The following is a 21,025-nucleotide window of genomic DNA, read 5'->3' as shown; positions in this document are numbered from 1 at the left end:
GCAACGCGTCCCAAAAGTCGATGCCCTACACTCGGTTCGACTCTTCGTTGGTATTCGCGCGTTGACGGATCGTATATAGGGTGTCGCAACGAGCTTGCGTGGGCATCGCCTCCGATTCTTTCCGGGAAAGCGACTAGCCGTCCTTTGCTAGCGGACAAACTATATTGAAACTATGTCACGTGACATAGCGTAAGTGATGTAGGCGACCTGTCGTTGAATTAAACATTGGCAAACTTCCGGAAAGATAGTTGCGTGAATATGTTGATAATAGCGACGTTGAATAAGGAAAGCGTATAGTATAGTATAGAATCGGCTAAATTGCCTCTGCCTTATGCCGTAGTAAAATTGTGCTCGACGTTGCGGAGCTGAAGAAATTATTTCGCGATGCTGCCATTTTATTTTCGAAGCCTAAAAGAGCAGAAGGACTCTCGTTTTTGTCGAAGGTAGTCAATCTCTTTCTAAATGGAAAATTATCGCGAAATAATTTATATTCTAATATTGTGTATATAAAGTAGAAGGTTGCTCTCTGCGCTTTTCCACACTGCGATTTTCACAGGAAATGCCTCGTCGCCGACACTGTTTTTAATCAAGCGCTTCTGCTTTACCACGGAATAGCAAGTATGAATAAAGGATCATCGTGAATAATTAAGCGTCCTTCCCTCGTGGGTGTACGCTTATAACGCGAATCAAACGCTTCGATGAAAAGTTTAACGTTCGAAGGGAGGAAACTCTCGTCGGCGAATTATCGATGAAACGAATGTTGCAAATAACGGAGATCGCAGACATTCAAATAATGCTGTGTCGATTTATCATATAATGACGCACCCAGTTATGCTTAAAATATTTCGTTTCATAATTATTAGCTCCAAAAATGCACAATGAATATTATTAATTCATCGATCGATATCTCTATTTTAAACGTGGAACCTGCGTTTACATGCAACTCTCGATTATCTTATATACGGTAATTATATATATGCATATTGCATGAAAATGTGAGACATGAAAAAATTAAATGTCTAAACCTAATGTCACTGCTGGACAAACGATACCAAATCTTGACGATATCTTGCACAATATCGCGAATTCGTACATACTTACGAGCGTCAATGCATATCACGATTTTCGTTCTTCCGAAAGCACAGAATCGCAGGCGTATAAGTAGGCAGGGTATCGCACTGTTTGTTCAATAACCAATTCGAGACGCCCCGAGAACGAAAGAGAACGCGGCGAGTTACGCCACCGGGGTGCTGGGTGCTGCTGAAATATTTTGCACGAAAGCTCTCTCTCGCAACGACGTCGGGCGTCGGTGTCCCGAGCTTGCTTGCTGCAAGTTCCAGAATTTATCGTCACGGTGAAAAGCGCCGCGCCGCAGTCTCTCTCGTGCGGCGCTTGCAGCCTCCCGATCGATCTCTGCTTTGCTCTAGTCTAGCTAGCTCTCGCGTGCGCTTCTTCCCTTCCTTTTCTTGGCGATTCTCCGAAAAATTGCCTGCCTCTGCCGCACGGTTGAATTCAGACACATAAAAAAGTTAGCTAATTTAATTAAACTCCATTCTAATTAATGGCGCGAATTAATGGTAGGCCAAAGATTCTCGTCGAGACAATTTATTTCTCCAACTGCAATTTTAATATACTTTACAATGAATTACATTAGTCGTGAATAAAAGAAAAAGTAAAATTGGATTATATTGAGACTATTTAGGCTGAAATATATGTGAAATGAATAATTTTTTTCGTCGTCGGGCGCGACATCTTTTATCGAGCGATTTTGCAAAGGGGCTAACGCAACGTGATATTATACCGTGACTAGACGTGCAAGCGCGATGTATTTGAGACACTCGGATAAGTAAGGAGGATGGGGGGCATATTCGAGCGCTTAATACCGTAATGTGCACGCAATCGACGATGCACCAGGGCGAATTACACGTAAAAACTTGTCGCGTGCGTGTCGCAAGTGAACGTTTCCCACGCACGTAGTGAATTATTTCGCGAATTTTTCCGCCATTACGTGCGCATTATCGGCGTGCATTGCCATCGTGCTACATGTTGAGCGTTTGTGGTGATATTATTATCGACGAGGACGCAATTAAAAAGAAATTACATATAAGAATGAGAAATACAGAATGTTATTTTCTTTACAAATCACGCGCGAAATCGAGAAGAAATTTATATCTTGTACAAATAAAATCTGGCCGATTTGTATCATGATTCACTAGACGATTCTCAATGTGTACATATGCATCTGGTTCGAAATCAATGTTTGCTGATGGCTGTGAGAGAGGAATCGTATCATCGACGATTAATATTTCGATGACAGGTGATATCACTTGTATCAGTATCTTCGCGAGTAAAATCCACGAAAGATCCTTGAAACAAAGTTTAGATTTCATCCGGACGATTATTCCTGCGCGATGGTACAGGATCGTTATTCTCTTATTGTCTTCTATCTTAAATTCTTGTATCTGAATTCTACGTTTGCTCGTTAAGCTTAGAATTAATCGGTTTTTTATTATTAAAAGCGACACGGGAAAAACAGTGTTGAAAAGGACAACAGCATCGTCGAACGGCGTAGATACGCGTGATGACGAGAGACGAGCGCGTGACAGCGCAATAAATAAGCAATTACCGACAAGTACGACGACAAGATTGCGTAATGCTTGCTTCTTTTTCTTCTCTCTCTATTTCTCTTTCTTTATCTGCTACCCTTTCCTAGTCAGTGCGCATATCTCTCTTCCTCTCTTAGCGGAAGAGGTGATACGCGGCGTTGACAATGAATGCAGCCGGCTAATGCGGACATAAGAAAGGAGCTTACCCCTTGTTGAGCGTTGTATAATATACGAAATCGCGTAAGAAATGCGCGATACGAGTGAAACGCGAAAAATTATATCTTTTCCCTTATGTATTAAGGAAGAAGATGCGCTTAAAAATTACTATAAAATATAAAAATTTTCTTATTATTTTTCAAAAAGGAAGTAGATAATTTTCTGAACATTTAGTTATAAAAAATTATTTTTGGACGCATTTAATTTTATTTGAAAAAAATGTTGAATATATAAGAATGGCGTCGAAATTTTTGAAACGCTCCTCTCGTGTAAAATCATGTTTTTCAATCTTGTATTTTCTTCTTGGAAATCACTAGATTGTTATCATTGTTTAAACTATTTATGCATCCGATTCTTTAAATATTTACACAAAATGCAGTTTTCAAATTATAATCGACGACACGAAGTAATTGAATTTTATCAAATTAATCAACGTCTTATGTGTAAGGTGTTAGAGAATTTCAAGAAATTTGACAAAACACGTTAGTCCGCGAATAATATTGGGTCGATATGCAGCCTCGGGAGAGATAAAATTTCGAACATGGTATATATAGATTGTCACCGAGCGGCGATTTCGTTGTGATAAGATCGAGCCGACCCGAGCGAGGTTTCGCGTATCATGTTTATGGCACTTAGGCGCGTTACGATCACGTGATTCCGGTGTGTCTGGCTCCGTGAAATTTGTAATTATAATTACGCGAATTTACATGTCAAGGGACGACGTCAATGGGCTCGTGTATCGCGGTGAACCGCGTACGTACGCTTTCTCGCTCGTGTCTTAACAGATACATTTTTCAAATATCTTTTCGCTAACAATACATCGTTAAACGATATGCTAGCTTTTAAGTATTCGAAATATCTCTCTGTTCTCTGTAACGCGGATGGATGAACAGCTTTTTCGTCGGAATTCTAATGTTCCTTTTTTTTTTTTTTAAGTTAATACATAAATATTCGATGTGATTATTGAATCAGATAATTGTATTAATTTATACTTTTTATATTTTTACCAAGTATTAATTAATATCATATAAAAAGGTGATTAGCACTTTTTAGATTTAGCGAGGCGATTCTATTCGTTCAGATAAAGATTGATAACTTCTTTCTTGAAAACAGATGCATTAGGAGAGAATAATATCTCGCTCCATTCGCGCATTTTTTAATTACGTGTTTTGTATATTAGTAGTTTGCAATCATGTTTGATAAAAATTTGCGAAAACTGCCAATAATTAAATAATGGATAAAGAAGAAAAAATAATTTTCAATGCATTTTATGTCGAATGATCTTAAAAATTAGCTATATAATTTTTATTTCAAAGTATAACAAACGAAAAAATATATGAAAAAAAACGCGGTTTTTTATCTTCCTATTTCATATATTTTTTGAGTCTGACTCTAATCTTTTTATACATATATGTATATATACATATTTCTTTTTCATATTTGCGATTTACATAATTATGATAAATGTTCAGAATTTCTGCGAACATACATGAAGTTTTTACTGAATTTTATTTTAACTACTCGTACAAATTATAATATATGTATATATAGTGTATGTGGGTGTTGGGTGTATGAGATGTTATTACATATTAAAGTCGATAACAACAATGTTGGTGTTTCGATTAAGTTTAATGCGTCTTCACAATAAATTTTTCTCGCGTCGCACCGAAATAGTGACTTCGAGTTTTTCTGAATCTAATGATTTTATCCCCAAGAAAACGAGACTTTCGGCAGTCACAAGTTTTTCCGCCCACGTTCTTCACGAGCGTCATCCAACTCATCATCCAAAAGTAACCAGCGCTTGTATTCGTACCGTGTCTAAATATGGTTTTGCACGAATCAAAGATTCGCCCTTATGTGATCTCTAATCAACCTTTTGTATCCTACAATGCGGGGGAAGAAACGTTCACATTGTACATGATCTCTTTCCTCTCAGACCTTCGCAGAGATCCTCGTACGCTTTGTAGACTATGATAAACTCATCCAAGGACAAAGGCTACGGAAAAGGAATTAGGTCAAAAAGTTTCATTCGACGATTCTCTTGACGCGCATTTTGCTCTTGCGCGACTACTTGCAGCTTCCAGTTGGACCGGACTCTCTTTTACTCTCGTTCTCAGCATCGCTTCTTCCTTGTCGAAATCTTTGTTTCAATCGAACTATCTTGTCTATACATGTTCACGTTTTGTAGATCTTTCTCTCACATATTTAACATGTATAGTCTTTTTTATGTAGTGATTTTTCTTCATCTTATTTTCCACATCTTATTTTCAAGATAATTTCAATTATACGTCTTAAATTATATTTATTATATTTTTTTTACAAATGTGGCATTAAGTATTCAGTTTTTTATTTATGTCACATTTTTTTCATTATTTTCATCGTAATTATCGGAGCTGTTATTTATAAAAATCAAAATGTTATTATTATGTCTTTCTTTAACATCAGGTGGAATTTAACGGAATGTTTATATCACAGGATTTATCTTATAGCATTTGATGTCTCGAAATAATATAATATATAACATAATATAATACGTTCATTAAAGGATGATTAATCTTACTTATTGTTAGTCGAAGAAATCGTAGGCGAAAAAGAAATAACGGCAGTTGTGGCGCACCCACATATAATAGTCTCATCACGTCGGAAAAGGAAGATACTTATGTAGCACAAATTACTCTGGTTTATGGCTATGTAATTGTGGATAATAATTAATAATTAAAAATGTCATTGGAGAGAGAATGCGTCATCGAAGGGAAACGCCATCTCTCGTTGCGGTCACACGGCGTTTGGTGACTATAAAAAAAAAAAATAACCACCACCACGAGAAGTGTCGATGAAACTCTCCGAGGACTTTCGTAATGAAGTTGTATCAATAATACAGAACTGTAATAAACTTCGGTACACCGGCGGTAGGGCGTTGCCACACCCTATTAATCGTACTGTTTCCACCGCAATTACGTCGCGGCATCTATTCCTTTGTACGTCCCTGGATTAACGCGATACTCATGGGAGTCGAGCGAGCACCCGACAGACTTTGGTTGTAACTGCTCCTTGTAATAATATGACTTTTCATAATGAAGAATTTATATGCTACTTCGATTCCGACACTTCGATCTAATAAGACATAAATATGCTTGCATATTTATTTCAGATATTTTGTTTTATAGTATAATTAATTTTCATGTAACGCAACTACATTGAGATAACATGTAGGATAAAAAATAATAATTGCAACAGAAATTATATAAAATTTGCCATGAAAATCTGTCCGAAAGTCAAATTTTTTCTCGTGGATTTTTTTGAACGATCTGATCTGATTCTTTCTTAAAATATAAGGTAACGTTTTGTTGACGAGTCGTTTATCCTCGCGCTATATTGTCGTGTATACACTCGACGATATATCGTAATCAGGAGCGAACCAAGCGCTGCCATGGTGCATACGCGTGTCCTCGTTTACATAAACATCGTCGGTGATACAACGACGGTCCGGTTGATCGCAAGGCAGATGGACGGATGGTTCGCAGAAAACTAGGAGGATGCGTGACGCGTAGTTGACATATTGTCGCAGCGAAGCATCGCTCCTATCGTCACGTTGTGTAACATCGTCGTATTTGTAATACGCTGCGTACATTATTACTGCGTTCTGCGTCTCATCTATAGACACACTTTCTAGAGTAGGTCGTACCATTCCGATAATTTCGCTCTCGCAACTCTGTGTCGGAAGATTAGTATAGATATATGTATTCTCTGTTAAAAAATCATATACCATTTTCTCGAGACAGTTATAAACGTTTATGATTCGAGTCGAATTTTTGTTTTTGTTGATATAATGCGATATATTTTTATAGAATCGGATAAATTTCTGCATGAAATGTTAATATTTTTTCGCTTAATTTATCTCGCGCACACGCGATTATTTCGCGTATAATTCATTCCCATCCGTCAACGCGAATATTTTTTAAGCGGTTCAATTACACGTGCCGCGATTACACACACACACACACACACATTTATATATATACAAAATCCACGTTATTGCAGCTGATTATTGAAATACGCGAGCGGACAACAACACACGAGCACCGCGCAAAGTGGCGCCTGACGGCGACGTGGTTTGAAAGCGCGTGATTCTTTAAAACAGGCGTGACAATTTGAACCGCTCGGGCCGACAAAATGTGCGCGCAACGAGTTACAGCAATAACGATTATTCAAAAACGCGCTCGCGTGCGCTTGTATGTCTGTCCGTGCGCTATGGGGTAAATGCAACTCAATGGGGAATACATTTTTCTTTTGAAAGCCGATGCGTTGAATCGCATACGGTGACGGGCCGCGCCGCATCGACGCATTTACATTTGCACGGATGAATATCGTAATTGCATCTGTAATCGCGTGCGTGGATATGCCCCTCTACTACGCTGCATCTCGCTTCCTCTCTATCTCGCACATTCACGGCGAAAAAATCGCTTTCGCATCGACGCTGAAATACTGCCCGCCATTATACTGCGAGTCAATTTTACTCGTTCCCCGACAGAGCATGGATTTTCGGGCCGAAATTAAATCATTTCGCGTTGTCGTGACGCCGGGATGAGAGAAGCGCCGGTGATGATTAACAACGGTGGAGCGAAAGTCGGCTGGCCGCTAAAATTTGTCAGTAACACGCGCGCCGAAAAGTCGCAAAATCCAATCGCGGAATTGCGATCGCACGCGTAATTCGCGGACAAACAGCGAGAAATCGTACATTTTTTTATACCGGAATCGAGCGGAATTCTCGCGCGCAATTGCTGAGCGAAACAAAGTGATTAGAAGAGGGAAACAGAAATAGATGCTCTATAAAAAGGCACAAGTAATCACACACACAGCGATTGCGATTTCGTGCAAGGAGGGAAGAAGAGGGAGGGTGATCTGAATAAATTGTACGCGATAGCTTATCCGGGAAACGGCGATTACATAAACATGTCGTTGCACAAAAAGCGGTAAGTGCCTATCAGTTGGCAGATTACAATTATTCTTGTGTGCCGATTTCACTCGGTAGAGCCACGAGTTGTGTCTTTTCGGAATATTTAAATGTGAGGGGACGAAAAAGGAGAAAGATATCAATTTTTTTACACTTGTAAGTTCTATAATTTTTTGTTTTATTATAATGTACTTCCAAAACACAATTTTATTAATGCGTCTCGAATTAATCAGTATCAAAACAATGCGTACTTCTTTCCGTATTATCTGCTTATCTATAATAATAAATAAACCGAAAGCCACGAGATCCGCAAAGTTTGACGGACCCCTTCCGTTATCCATGTGGAGGCCCCGCGGGCTTATCGGGAGTGAAAACGCGGAAGCGATAAAACGCGCGTGCGTGCACGCGGAGCAAAAGAGTTTGGAGCGTAAAAAGCGGGGGTGGGACGGTCGTGAGGTGGTCGCGTATCACGAAATATCATTCTCGTCAGCTGATATTTAGGTCGTGTTAACAGTCGCGACGCGACTGGCGGGAGCGTTGTTAACGAAATGTAACGCTCAATAGAGACCGGTGTATCCGCCCACACACCTACACACGAACGCACACGTTCCTCGCATACACGTCAAGGTTAGTGACACGCTCTTATCTCGAGGCATTACTGACGCACCGCGAGTGCCAAGATCCACCACTCAAGATGCCCGATTTGTCATCGTCGACGATGCTTCTGTATCGCAAAACACAGAGAAAAGAATCGGAAATAATAAAGTTTCTTTAGAGTACTTGATGTACGAAGGCATTGTATATACGTATATTGAGCTAGAATCGAGAATCTTACAGTAAAAAAAATTTCAAGTGAATAATAATTAAGATTATTCGATGTGCGTGTTAATTTACGACATTGTTATTCAGACTGATTGATTCGAAAATAATTATAGATTCGCTCATTTCATCATATAATTGTGGAACATTTCTATTCGATAACATCGAAAAAGCGAATAGGAATGAAATGTTTCGGATATATTTCTTATGAATTCCAAATTAAATCTGTCGACGGAAAAGTAGAGCTTATTTACACGAGTAATATCAGGAGAGGTAAAAGTATCTATAAAGAAATTGCGGAATATAATGACAATAACGTGACACGAATTCGAGATACCAATTCCAGACGCCTGACTCATTCGCAACTTAATTGTGGCGCAACATGCCACCTATTATGTACGAAGCAAGTGGACGTGAAGAAGGGGCTTAGCATCTTCGAAACGCTTTATAGACGTGTCACGAATTAAGTCGGTCTTTTCGTGCTCTAAGCGCCCGAATTCGTTCTAGTTGTTACACGACTCGTAATAATGCGATCGCCAATCAGCGAGTGCAATGTTCGAGGAACGAGAACATGCGTATTGTGGTATTCAGTAATATTTACGAATAAACTTTCATTAGAAATTGAAAAACGTGGGCGAGAGTTATCAAAGGTATTCGAACTGCCCTTTCTCTAAGACTCTAGAGTCCAGTTTCAGTCATGTTCCCACGATATTACGCAAATATCGCAGGGAATACAGAGAGACGTAACAGCGTATGCGAGCGCACACTGTAGCAAAACTCGCGTTTGTCCCCCGAATTTGGAGCTGCGTGTTCAGAGCAGCGTAAGAATTAATTCAATCGTGTTGCATTCACACTCGCGTTACTCGTCACATTTGACAAACGAGTGGTGGAGTGCAATGCCTCGCTCGTAGGGTGTAACGATACAGGAACTTTAGTTCTAATGTGGCGTTTGAGCGTATCTAAGCAACTACGCTCGCGTTGCACGGAGCGCGCACTGAATTGACGCGTACACCGCGAAACATTATTTCCGGACGAAGTGGCACATAACGCTTTGGGCCCCCGAGTTTGGCAAACTCGTATCCGGGCGCACAGTCTGTAGGATCATTAACCGATTTTGCCGGGGAAGATGAGGAGGAATAGAAAAGTCGTCTCGCGAAGCGTACGCATTGACCTCTATAAAGTTAACCCTCTGACATTTATAAAATATGAAAAAAATTATTAGAGTTCTGGATGACCCCTCTAAAGTTGTCAATCGATTTTAGAAAGAGATCCGTCATTTAAAGTAATGAAAATATTATTTGAAAAACCGAGAAGTTAACTTCGCGCCACGCTTCATTATATAAAAAATGCATTTTTTTTTTATTCTAAAGAGATTTATGATAATATACATTTTTTAATGAATTCTTTTTAAAAAATTGATTGAGAATATTAGAACTTCTAAGAGGGAGACATTTAAAGAAGTCGAATAATCTTTATTTTGAAAATGTCGGACTAATTTCACAGAGCTCACTCATTGTAGTGCGAAACGCGACGCTTCCACCTTCAAGGCAGTTAATTTTCTCCCTCGACGATCTATTCACCTTTTGTGATTGCGTATTAATTTCTGATCGCTGAACAACCCGAGGACTAATCGACTGTGCGCAAGTTCGTCAGTCATAACGAATGAGAAGAGTGAATAGTACGGATTGATTTCGGGGAAAAAGAAATAAATCCTTATTTGCGATCAAAATGTTATTGTTATTCGCGAAATTCAAGATAATGCTTGATTCGAAATAAAATATATAAAGAATCTCGAAATAAGATAGTACAATGCAACGCGTTTGCGAATGAAGTCCATAAAAGTCAATTAGCTGAATAAAAATATAATGTAATAATATTTTGTAGAGTGTCACACTTATATTAGTTTATATTTGAATAATTTTCTGAAGATATGTAGAGGAGATAAACACATATAAAATCTTTCTTTTTCTTTGAAAAGCGAAAACGCATCGATAAGAAAATGTCTTGTATTCAACAGATTTCTTTTCTCGTATTACAGGAAGAGAAAATCAGATAAAATCGAATATCATAATTTCTGCATAAAAACAAATTTTTGCAATTTTATGTTTCTACGAGAAAAAACATACATATAACGTTTATTGTTGTCGTTGGTTTTGACACAGATAGCGTTTTATTAATTCGCCAACTATAAACGTACTCCTTTGACCAGCTTTGAATCGGAAGGAGGGAAGGTTTCGCATTTTCGAGCAACTCGGAGAAAGTAATTAGTTCGACGAAATTCGAGAGCACGCAGTTTAAAGTATTTTTTTTTTACTCGCAGCCAAAGCCGCGGAGGAGCGCAATGCACGAAAGAAAAAGGAGAAGTAGAAAGAAGGAGAGAGAGAAGAGAAGTGCAATATTGACGCGAACGGGGGTTCGGATACGCCGTTATCTGCCAACCCCCGACACACGCTTTTCGTCCTGTGAAATTGCTCCGCGAAAGCTTTCACGGACCTTTTTCCAGCGTTTCGCTGTATCCACATTGCTCACGTGCAATCAACGCGTGTCGACCCCTGATATATAATATCATACGATGCATGTGACGAGTGTAGCACTCACGATTCATGCTAAGGTTGAACTTAAAAAGAAACGAACCTTAAAAGTATGTCCGCGCAAAACGAGGTAAAAGTCAAATATTTTGTATCAGTAGTCATTAATACGTATCTAAAAGTGTTGTAATAAATTTTTAAATACGATGCAAACGTCATCGTTTTGATGACAACTGGAATTGTCGCGTCTCTCCTTTAGACCTGGTCTACAATGAGTCGTTAGTCGTAAGTCGTAAGAAAATTGACCAAAAAAATAATCGACTGTGGTTGGTCAATTTTCTTACGACTTATGACTAACGACTCATTGTAGACCAGGCCTTATTATCGTACCTACAATTATGGATCTTACAATTCGCCGGGATCATCAAGGAGACGATTGGCGACGCGGGGGAGAGTTCAGTTTCCTTTATGCCTACTATAACGTACTTCATTCCGCGGAACGTAAAAGGGGAGGACGGAACCCGGGTTGCCCGGGTATTGAAGAGACGCCATCCACCTTTACGGTGGAGCATGATGCTGGTCCTGCGATTGGCGGGAGGATGCTGCGGGTAGAGAAGGCTGACGGAATATCGTATTACATCTGCGAAAGACGCGGGATTATTCGAGTTCGGGTCTCGCGAGGGACGGGAAAGGAGGGAGGAGGCGAGAGGAGAAAGCAAAGGGAAACGTAGAGCAGCCGATTCTCTATTAGAGGGTAATACGTATTATCGATTTTTTGGGATGAAAACGGTAGGTTATCCCGGTTCAAATCATGACAAATATAGAGATATATACCGACGCGCGCGCAACCGTGCACTCTTCGTCGTGTGGGTTCGTCGGTTCGTTGAAGCGCTTCTCGCGACCGCACCCTGGAAAAACTTTTTCCAATCTCTCTCTTCGCCATCTCCTTCTTTTCCTCCCATCACCGCCGCTGCCGCCGCCGCCGTGAATTTGTTTGCCCGGTCGAAAACAGGGTCGTCGACTTGGAGATCTCGCAGAAATCCTCGCCGACGAGGAGTAGCTCGTGCCTAAGCGGATTCCTAAGTCTTTCGAATCCAGCAGATAATTGCTTCGAATTTTCTGTCGTATTTCGATTATTCGAGATAGCACAATTAGTTAGTAAATTGTGACGTTATCGCCCGACAAGTCTCGCCAAGTCTCGAGATTTTATATCGCATGCTTCTCAAGTTGATAATGTATTAAATTTTTTAAATAATTTGCGGCAAATATCTGTTTTTTAATAGCACACTAGACCAAAGAATTAAAATTGAACATGTTATTAAATTAATAATTAATGATTATGTTTGTTGAGCAATTAGTAATTAGGAATATGGAAATAATCCCCGGATTAAGCTTTATTATTGATTATGATTAAGTTACAAATTATTCAACAAAAATGAATTCAACTTTTGATTATGTAATTGATTCAAAATAAATTTAGATATACTAACATATTACACTCTATTGAACGGCAGTATCTTTTATATGTTTTATCATATATATTACATATATTATTACCGTTTATTAATTGATGATTAATAATTAAACTCGAGAGGATTATATAATTAATGATTATTACGTCCCCTTTATTAATTAATCATAAGAATAATCGGTCACTCTCCAGCACTAAAAATAAAAACGTGTATGCAAAACGCGTTTTAAACATATATAGAATATAACATTTGTATAACATTATAATGAAATGCAAAATATTATCTAAATGTATATATAATATGTAACAATATAATATATGAAGAACTTGATTGCGTGCGATCGATTAGAGTTACTCGGGTCGACCATAGAATGTCCCGCATAGAATCACGTGCTATCCGTCTTTCGATTCGGGAGACGATTCGCTCGTCGCAAAATTTACGAGCCGTCAAGCTCCGGCTTCCCGCGAAACAAAACGGCCCGTCGCGGGCGGCCGTTGGCGATCCGTACAAAGACAACGGCTGAAAAAACGTCGCGAGTATTGACAGGTACGGTGAGAAACTACCTGGGTTAATCGTAGAAAAAGCTATGGAGTCGGCGACACCAGCGACGAGTTAAATACCTCGGTTCGATCGTATCGAGCAACCGAGCGTAGAAAAAGCGGTCGTCTTCAAAACAAGACCAGTGACCAGTCACTATTTTCTCGCCAAAGATGACGACGATTAAGCCACAACGAAAGAAAAAAAAAAAACCAAATAATAATATTGTGCAATTAATTAAAGAAAATTGAAAGAATAATTTTATGTATTGTGCGGGCAGATTTATATAAAGCTGTATCATTTCTTGAATTTTTTCTCCGCAGGATTCGCTACGATAATTCACGACCATATCCTGTCCTTCTGTTTCAGCAGCAGAAATACCTCAAGAGGACGGCCGAGGATTTGGAACCTGCCGGTGCTAGCGGCGATGGCAGCTTCGGCGAGCCGCCGGTCAAGCTGCAATGCACGCAGGGGCAGCATCAGCACCAGCAGGGTCCAGGCGCCGGTGGTGGCGGTGGGCCTCATCATGGCCACGGCCAGCATCAGCCGGGGAACGGCGCGAACTCGACGGGTCCGACGCCTGGCGGCGGGGGCGGTACTGGTGGCGGTGACGAGGGTCTCACCAAGTTCCAAGTGCAGATCGTCCAGCAGCTAGAATTCACGACCTCGACGGCGAATAATTCGCAGGCGCAAGCAATCTCGACAAACGTAACAGTGAAAGCGTTGACAAACGCGTCTGTCAAGAGCGATCTCCTGAACGCGTCCTCCTCGCCGAAGCCCGGGACGGATACTACCGCGTCCGCTGCATCCAGGCCGCAGACCGGAAACGGCAGCGGCCCTGGCGGTCCCGGTGGACCCGGTCCTGGTGCGGGTCCTGGCGGGCCTGTTCCTGGTGGCGCTGGCGGCAGCGGCGGGATCGGTTGCGTCGATATTGGTAACCTGGTGGAATGCAAGCAGGAACCCGATAACGAGTTTGTGGATCTAGAACAGTGCGCCGCCGCGCTGGAGAAGGATGTCGCGGCAAACGGCCTTCATGGATTTACCGAGTTTATGGGTGAAGACACCAGCGATGAGATTATTGCTTCGGACGCGTTCAAGGATCTCATCTCTGAGATATCGGACTTCCATCCGGAGTTTATGAAGGACTTTGATTTCGAGGACAAGAGCGTCGACGCGCTGGCGAACAACGCCGCGGTGGTGGCCGCAGCCGCTGCTGCTGTTGCGAATAACAACAACAATAGCAACAACAATAACAACAACGGGCATCCGACGACGAATAACGGACAGATCAAGATCGAGGATGACAAGGACGCGATGCATTCGCAACAACAGCAGCATCCGAACAGCGCAAACAACAACGTCAATAGTAACAACGTCGGTAATAACAATGGCAACGCTATGCCGGCCAACTCGAGCCCGGGCGCTCTCGCTTCCTCGCAATATTCGCCCGCGCGACTTCCTTATTCCGGACTAGACTTCAAGTCGGAGATGAGCCCCGCGGCTCAAACCCTCAAGCAGATGGCCGAGCAGCATCAGCACAAGAGTCAACAATTGGGTCTGGGCGGATTCAATCCTACGGCTGCCGCAGCGGCTGCAGCGGCGCGGGGCCCGACTGCGAGGTCCCCCTACGCCGAATTTCCCCAGTTTGGTGGCGCGTCCGATTACCTCGGCAGTCCCGGCAGCACGGGTCCGACCGGCGGACAGAATCAGGCCGCGGCCGCCGGAACCGGCTCGTATCACAAGAACAATGGTACGCCGACCTTCCAGAGCCAGCAGACGAACGACATGTTCGTCGGCTCGCAGACGCAATTCGCCGCGGCGGGTCTGACGGACATGAAGAGGCCTCAGCCAGCTACGACGGGCGGCAAACCCAGCATGCTCGGGCCCACCGGTGGTTACAAGCAACAGTACTCGCCCTACGGTAGCCCGGGCTCGATGCCGAATCACGGCAGTCCGGGATACCCGTTGCCACCCAGAGGATCCCAAGGTGGCGGACCGAATCAGACCGGCTCGCAAGGACCCTTCAATACGAACTCTACACCGCCGAGACCTCCCTCCGGACCTGGTACTTCCACCTTACAGATCAACCAAGCGCAGCAACTGCACATCAATAATCAGATACAAGTAAGTGGAATATTTTGTTTTGTATGAAATCGATTCTCTTGAAAATCTCGGAGGAGTCGTGCGTTCGCACCGTCGTTGCACTATACATCTTTATATTCGAAAAAGTCTCCCGATGCGCCGTAATTTTTTTGAAATAAATAATCGCGAAATGATCATGAAATATATATTATACTTATAGTAATTTATTTATTATTTATGCCACGTTTTTTTTATTGTCTTTTCGATTCTCAATTACCAGGAGTTAGATGAAATTTGCCGCGTTTAACTGCTCGAACGAAGCAGATTCCCTCGGATTAAACAAAGTTCCCTCGCTAAAGTTATCGCGTATATCTTCCTCGACGGAGATGAAATTCGTATTGAAACTCCCAAGTTTCGACATAGCGAAATTCCCTCTCGGTCAGCGGGACGCCAATCGCCGCTATCGCGGCAATCAAGACGAGTAGCGCGAGGGTAGCGAAGCTATAGCCCGAAGAGCTACTAGAGACCGGCCGAGTGATATCTGTTGCGCCGCGACGACGCGTCTATTTTTGTCGACGGCATCGCGGGGCGTCGTTGGTGACGGCGGCGGCGACGTCGTCGTCGTCGTCGTCGTCGTCGAAGGGGTGGCGGCAGCGTTGTCGGTCATCGATGAACCGGGGGTTAGGAGGGGGCGCCGGCGTCACGGGGGCGCCGCAACGCGCAACAAGTAGTCTGTTTCTCCCGCCACCGTCGACGGCTCCTCTTTATAAATTTTCCCTCTCGCCGGAGAGTCCACCTCTGCTCTCCCAATCCCTCTCTCTTACTCTTTCTCCGCGCCGACGCTTCTGGACGGGGGTGGAGTGGGATGAGAGAGACGCAGCGAGGGGATGGTTGCGCGCACAGCCGGCGTCGCGACGCCACCGCCGTCTGCTCGATTTAACCTGCGCCTGCAATCCGCGTCAATACGCTTCGGAGTGGTTAGTCGCGGGGCTGCGCTCGTGACAATATGCACGCGACACCGTCGTCACGCAATAAACTCATCGGCTGCGAGATAGAGCCTGCCGTCCCCCTTCGTCCATCCGTACAAAGGATTTCACCTGGACGGATGAAAAGAATCGCTCGTCGATGCGCAGAGAGCCAGCCCGATTCAATCCGCAACGTTAAACGATTTGAATAGAGTCTCTCTCTGAATAACTGTCAATGGACATATGTACATTCACGTGGACATATGTACATCTCTCGCATAAACAATGGAAATTAATTGTCAGGAACGCCGACGCGATAATCGAGCTCGATATTATCCATTCAATTTAAAAATTACAATAACAATTTTTAGTAACGATATAAAAAATTTACAATATATTATACGCAGATTTTCTTTTCAATTTAACGCAATTTTCGGGTTAATCACGCAGAATCCGCAAAAGATTCAGGGATTAGACCGCAATTCACGGTTCTCTGTCGAATCGTAGAAACTCATATGGTCAGCCGCGTCGCGTTTTCTCTTTTACGCTTTGAATTCGAGGGGAACTTGCTGACCGGGAGAAAATCGGTGGTTCTCCGGCGCCGCGCGCGAGATAGCCTCCTCTATAAAATCCCCCGGTCCATTGTGGCGGCTGCTCGGACAGGTCTTATCTGCTCGTACCCCCGAACGGATTTGGACTCGGAAGCGCTCTTAGTCGTACGAGCACGTTCCTCCCTCTCGTAAATCACGTTAGGTGGCGTGTATTTGCATCTCAATGCGACGCGGTGAGTGACGCCTCCTTTTTCTCTCAAACCGGAAGACCGCCATTCTCTCTGGCCCCTTTCTACCCTTTGCCCGTGGGCGTCTCCGCTTTTCTTTTCGTATTAATTCTATCGGCTATTTTCATTCTTACGCGGCTACTTTTTTTTTCATCTCATCCGAATTGATCGAGCGCGATGTTAATCGCGTAAATGTATCATTGCGGAACAACGACATCATTGATATCAATAACACGGTATGGAATTCCTGCAGAGATTGGCAGAAATTCGCTATACGATACGATAATGGTGATCACCGCATGCGATATCGTACAGTTAAATTAATCATTCTCGAGCGGTTCTGAATCATTTAACCCCTTCCGTGGGATAGCAATGGCGGATCGATAGGTTTCGTTGCCGGCGGGATATTATCAAAGTTTATAAAAAAAGAAAAGACTCGCGCGTCTGACAAAATTGCGGACGAATCTCGAACATCGAGTCGCAATCGGAGACACGAGCGAAATGAAATCAGTGACTTTTTCGTACTTTCCGGCGTAAATCTTTTGTGCAAAGGACCGTGTCGACGTGTCCTTTACTTAGAAAAGTCCGAGTTTTGCCTGGAGGACTCACGATGTCGTGTGATAGATTTACATACCGTTACATGTTGACTTTCCCACGTTCTTTTCGTCATCGGGGACCCTCATCCGAATCGGCGTTGTTATCGGAACGGAAGTCGGAGCATGTTGTTCGCTTATCGAAGCTTCAGAATTTACCCCTCCTGCCCTCAACTTCGGAGTCGCTCACAATCAAGTACGACGAATCTTTTCTCGGATGTAAATTACATATAGAAGGTAGGAAAGCGCAAAGTTCGGAGGAAATTAATTAGAATCGAAAAATTCGATCCATCCGCAATACTATTTGACTGCCGTTATTGTAAAAGGTATCATACGATATTTATTTTATCGGCTAATAAAATAATTCTTTATTTATATATACACACACATAACATGTCGCGCGCGGATATAGAAATTAATTTATACATCGCGCGGCGGAAAAGCGACGAAAGTGTAATCGCGGACAGGGAAAATCGACGCACCGGAATGCCGTGCAAATCAAACGTGTGCCACGACGTAATTCGTAAAACTCATTCGGTAAATACGACGCGATCGATACGATTTGCGAAGCGTAGCCCATTTTCCTCTCCCCTCTTCACCCCCTTCACCCCCTTCGTCTCCCTTCTCTTCCCCACTTTGTGAAAGGGCGTGTTATGTTATGGGCGTTAAGCGCCTTTCCTAAACGTTCAATGCACACTCGCAGCGAATATTAATTCACCGCTAATTACGGAAATCGAGAATCGTAATGTCGAATAAACGTTTAATAAGAATTTATTACGACGCGTGTTATATTGGTCCCCGTATACGCGTATATTCGGAGGCAAAAAGAAAAAAACATGTCGCTGCCGACCGTGGCAAAGTATCTTCCGAGGAGGAGAATAACGCGTGGAATGGATTTCGTGGAATTTTCTTCGTATCGCGAGCTATGTCGGGAATTTCACGCAGATGAAAACGCTTCCAGTGACGCAACTGACGAGGGTTGCAGCGTTCACTTGGACGCCCATCGCGTATATATTTACTTTCATCCCCTTAGTGAAAGCGGTAGCAAGTTTATGACGAGAAATTGAAAATTAATTGGAACGTTAACTGGGAATTATTAATTTGCTAATTAATAGCTCGAGTAACATCGATTTGTTTCTCCTATATTTTCTATAGATGAAAATTCCAGGGCGATTCTCGATGCTGTTATTTAGGTATATTGTATCGTTGTGAGATTAAATCTCCTATATTCGATCCGACATTAATTTCCCTCGATCGCCCGATCGATATCCCGTTCGGATAGCATCGCGGCAAGATGTTCGTTGTCGAAATAAAGCGGGGCGACCGCGTGCGGTTGGTAACCCCGTCCTCACCTATGCAAAACAGCATCCGCGGATTAATTGACGAAATATTCAAATTATACCGATTCCGAGGCGCGCGTATCAGGGCTCGGTCACACCGCGCATTCAAATGATAATACGAGTACGAGCGAGTTGTGCTGTGAGAGCCTCCTCCTTCTTCCTGGAGTTGACACCTTTCCCACCCGACCCTCTCCCTTTGCTCGTCATCGAGAAGATCGGTGAGATATCGCGGAACCGACGCGACGGTTCGTCGAATGGGTTATCGATGCCAGCGACGTCAATCTACATACCGTAATGAAGGCAAGAAGGACGTCGTTTCCTTTCTATGTGACCTTCATCTTGACCCTTGACAAAGTCCACGTCTCCTGTCGCTTCTCCACGTCGCTGTACAATCGCGCATTACGAATTGACAGTTCGCTTTTGTCGCTTTAAAGCACACAAGACTATCGGCTGTTTTTTCTCGCGCACAAGGTCTCCTATCAATGTCCAGTAAAATACCTTGGCGACGATTCACTATTGTTATTGTTTGCTGATAAAAAAAATATTGCATCGGTATTTTATATGTATTGATGTGTGCATATATAGTGGTATCGTGTTTTTCCAGGGAGAGCGGATATACTAGGGCGCACGTATATATATTTGCACACTCATATGCGGTGGCGCTATAGAATCGCCGCTCGGTAGCTGTGCAATGTTGTTCTCAATTTGTTCCTACACCGCGCGTGTACCACTTGAAACGTGATTCGTTAATGAAACAGCACTCGTCCGTTGTCGAGCCGATTTTCGCGCGCGGAATACCTCACATTATTCGACATATAGAGACGCGACGCGCCTCTGTATCATCACCCTCGCTCTATTAATTTGACGAAAACATATGATTGACTTTTAACCGTTTGCGACAACCGGATCAGCTCGAGAACGTGTTTTCGTTCGATGTATGTATTTTATCGATTGCATAATTCGCACGTTTTCGATGTAATGAGTGACGGGGGGAGACGCTCTTCCTATACACGTACGTGTTGTTCCTATATCGCTTCAATTAATCTATTTCAATAAATCCAAAAGGGCGTATATTTTACAAATATCTCGCGTTTTCTCCTACGGAAAATTTAACGCGAGGAAATCGTCGCGTTTTACGAGCGGTTACGATAAAACGCTATACGTGTAAATTAACGTCGCGCTCTTATCGAAGAAGAACGCGGCGATGTGTCCGCGTAATCGTCGCGTCGCTCGCAAATTGCGATGAAACGTTGTCGTACAATCTCGCGCGCAATTCCTGTCGCACCTCGCCTGTCGCCGAACGTTCCACAATCGTGAACCGTGTGAATATACACGTTTCAATGTGGTGGACGGGTGGGTCACTCGCAGATATACTAGTCGCTGTTGCATCGTGCTCTGTATATATCGGTCTAGTTGCGTATGATACCTAAGATCCGTTTTAGCTTGCCTCCTATGCAATCTTACGTATCTCGCATGAGACTTGAAGTAATTTTATAATATAAAAAAATATTAATTAATTTTCTTATTAAAATTGAAATTCGATATATGCATATTCTCCCTTTTTCGATAAAGCTTGACTTTTTATAAAACGACTTTATTAAGATTTTATAAGAATTTTTTATGAAAAGGTTCACATTTTACAAAAAGCCCGAGTAATGACGTGTAAATTAATAGCTCGGTCTGATTTTTATTTTACAAAATTATAAATGTATTAATTAATTATGCTTAATATATATGCACTTGGCTTGTACGTACGTTGCGTCTTATGGTGTCTTAGTCGGTTAACTCGCGATTTTATATAGACGTGCTCGTCGATTCCGCGCGTCATGGTATGTATAAGCGACCAGTATACGCGCACCAGCACAATCGAGCATAATGTATAAGGCGCATTCCACAATGCTTATGCATACCGCGCTGAAATCGATATCCATGTCCCTCTGTTTGCAACCTACATCGCGTCGGCTCTGTACAGTCTGTTCTCGCACAAGTCGTCGATTGAATTAGGCATTCTCGCTCTCAAGTGAGAATCGATATTCACGCGGTATTATTATTGTCCGTAAATCTTGTACCTGCAATTTTTGTTATAAAACTTTGATAGATTTTTATTAGAATAAACAAAGATTAATTTTATGTCC

The 21,025-nt window shown here is 42.5% G+C and overlaps 2 protein-coding genes across 6 annotated transcripts in view; one reads left to right on the top strand and one right to left on the bottom strand.

Moving 5' to 3' along the window:
- Window positions 1-21,025, top strand: part of Mam (neurogenic protein mastermind) — a 160,270-nt gene that overhangs the window by 96,548 nt on the left and 42,697 nt on the right. For 3 of the 5 annotated variants that reach the window (XM_083036052.1, XM_083036053.1, XM_083036055.1), the window contains one exon: window positions 13,505-15,256. In XM_083036052.1, coding sequence (XP_082892178.1) covers window positions 13,505-15,256 — 1,752 coding nt within the window. Of the gene's footprint in view, window positions 1-13,501; window positions 15,257-21,025 lie in introns of all 5 variants that reach the window. The other 2 variants (XM_083036051.1, XM_083036054.1) reach the window with 1 other exon arrangement.
- The window catches only part of Elp4 (Elongator complex protein 4), a 137,303-nt gene that overhangs the window by 99,212 nt on the left and 17,066 nt on the right, over window positions 1-21,025 (bottom strand). The gene's annotated exons all lie outside the window — the stretch shown is intronic.

This window comes from Prenolepis imparis, unplaced genomic scaffold (genome assembly GCF_030444845.1).
Source record: "Prenolepis imparis isolate NDT839.2.m4 unplaced genomic scaffold, iyPreImpa1.0 SCAF_4, whole genome shotgun sequence".
NCBI lineage: Eukaryota > Metazoa > Arthropoda > Insecta > Hymenoptera > Formicidae > Prenolepis > Prenolepis imparis.
Note: the sequence above shows the minus strand (reverse complement) of the source record. Positions and strands in the feature narration are given on the sequence as shown.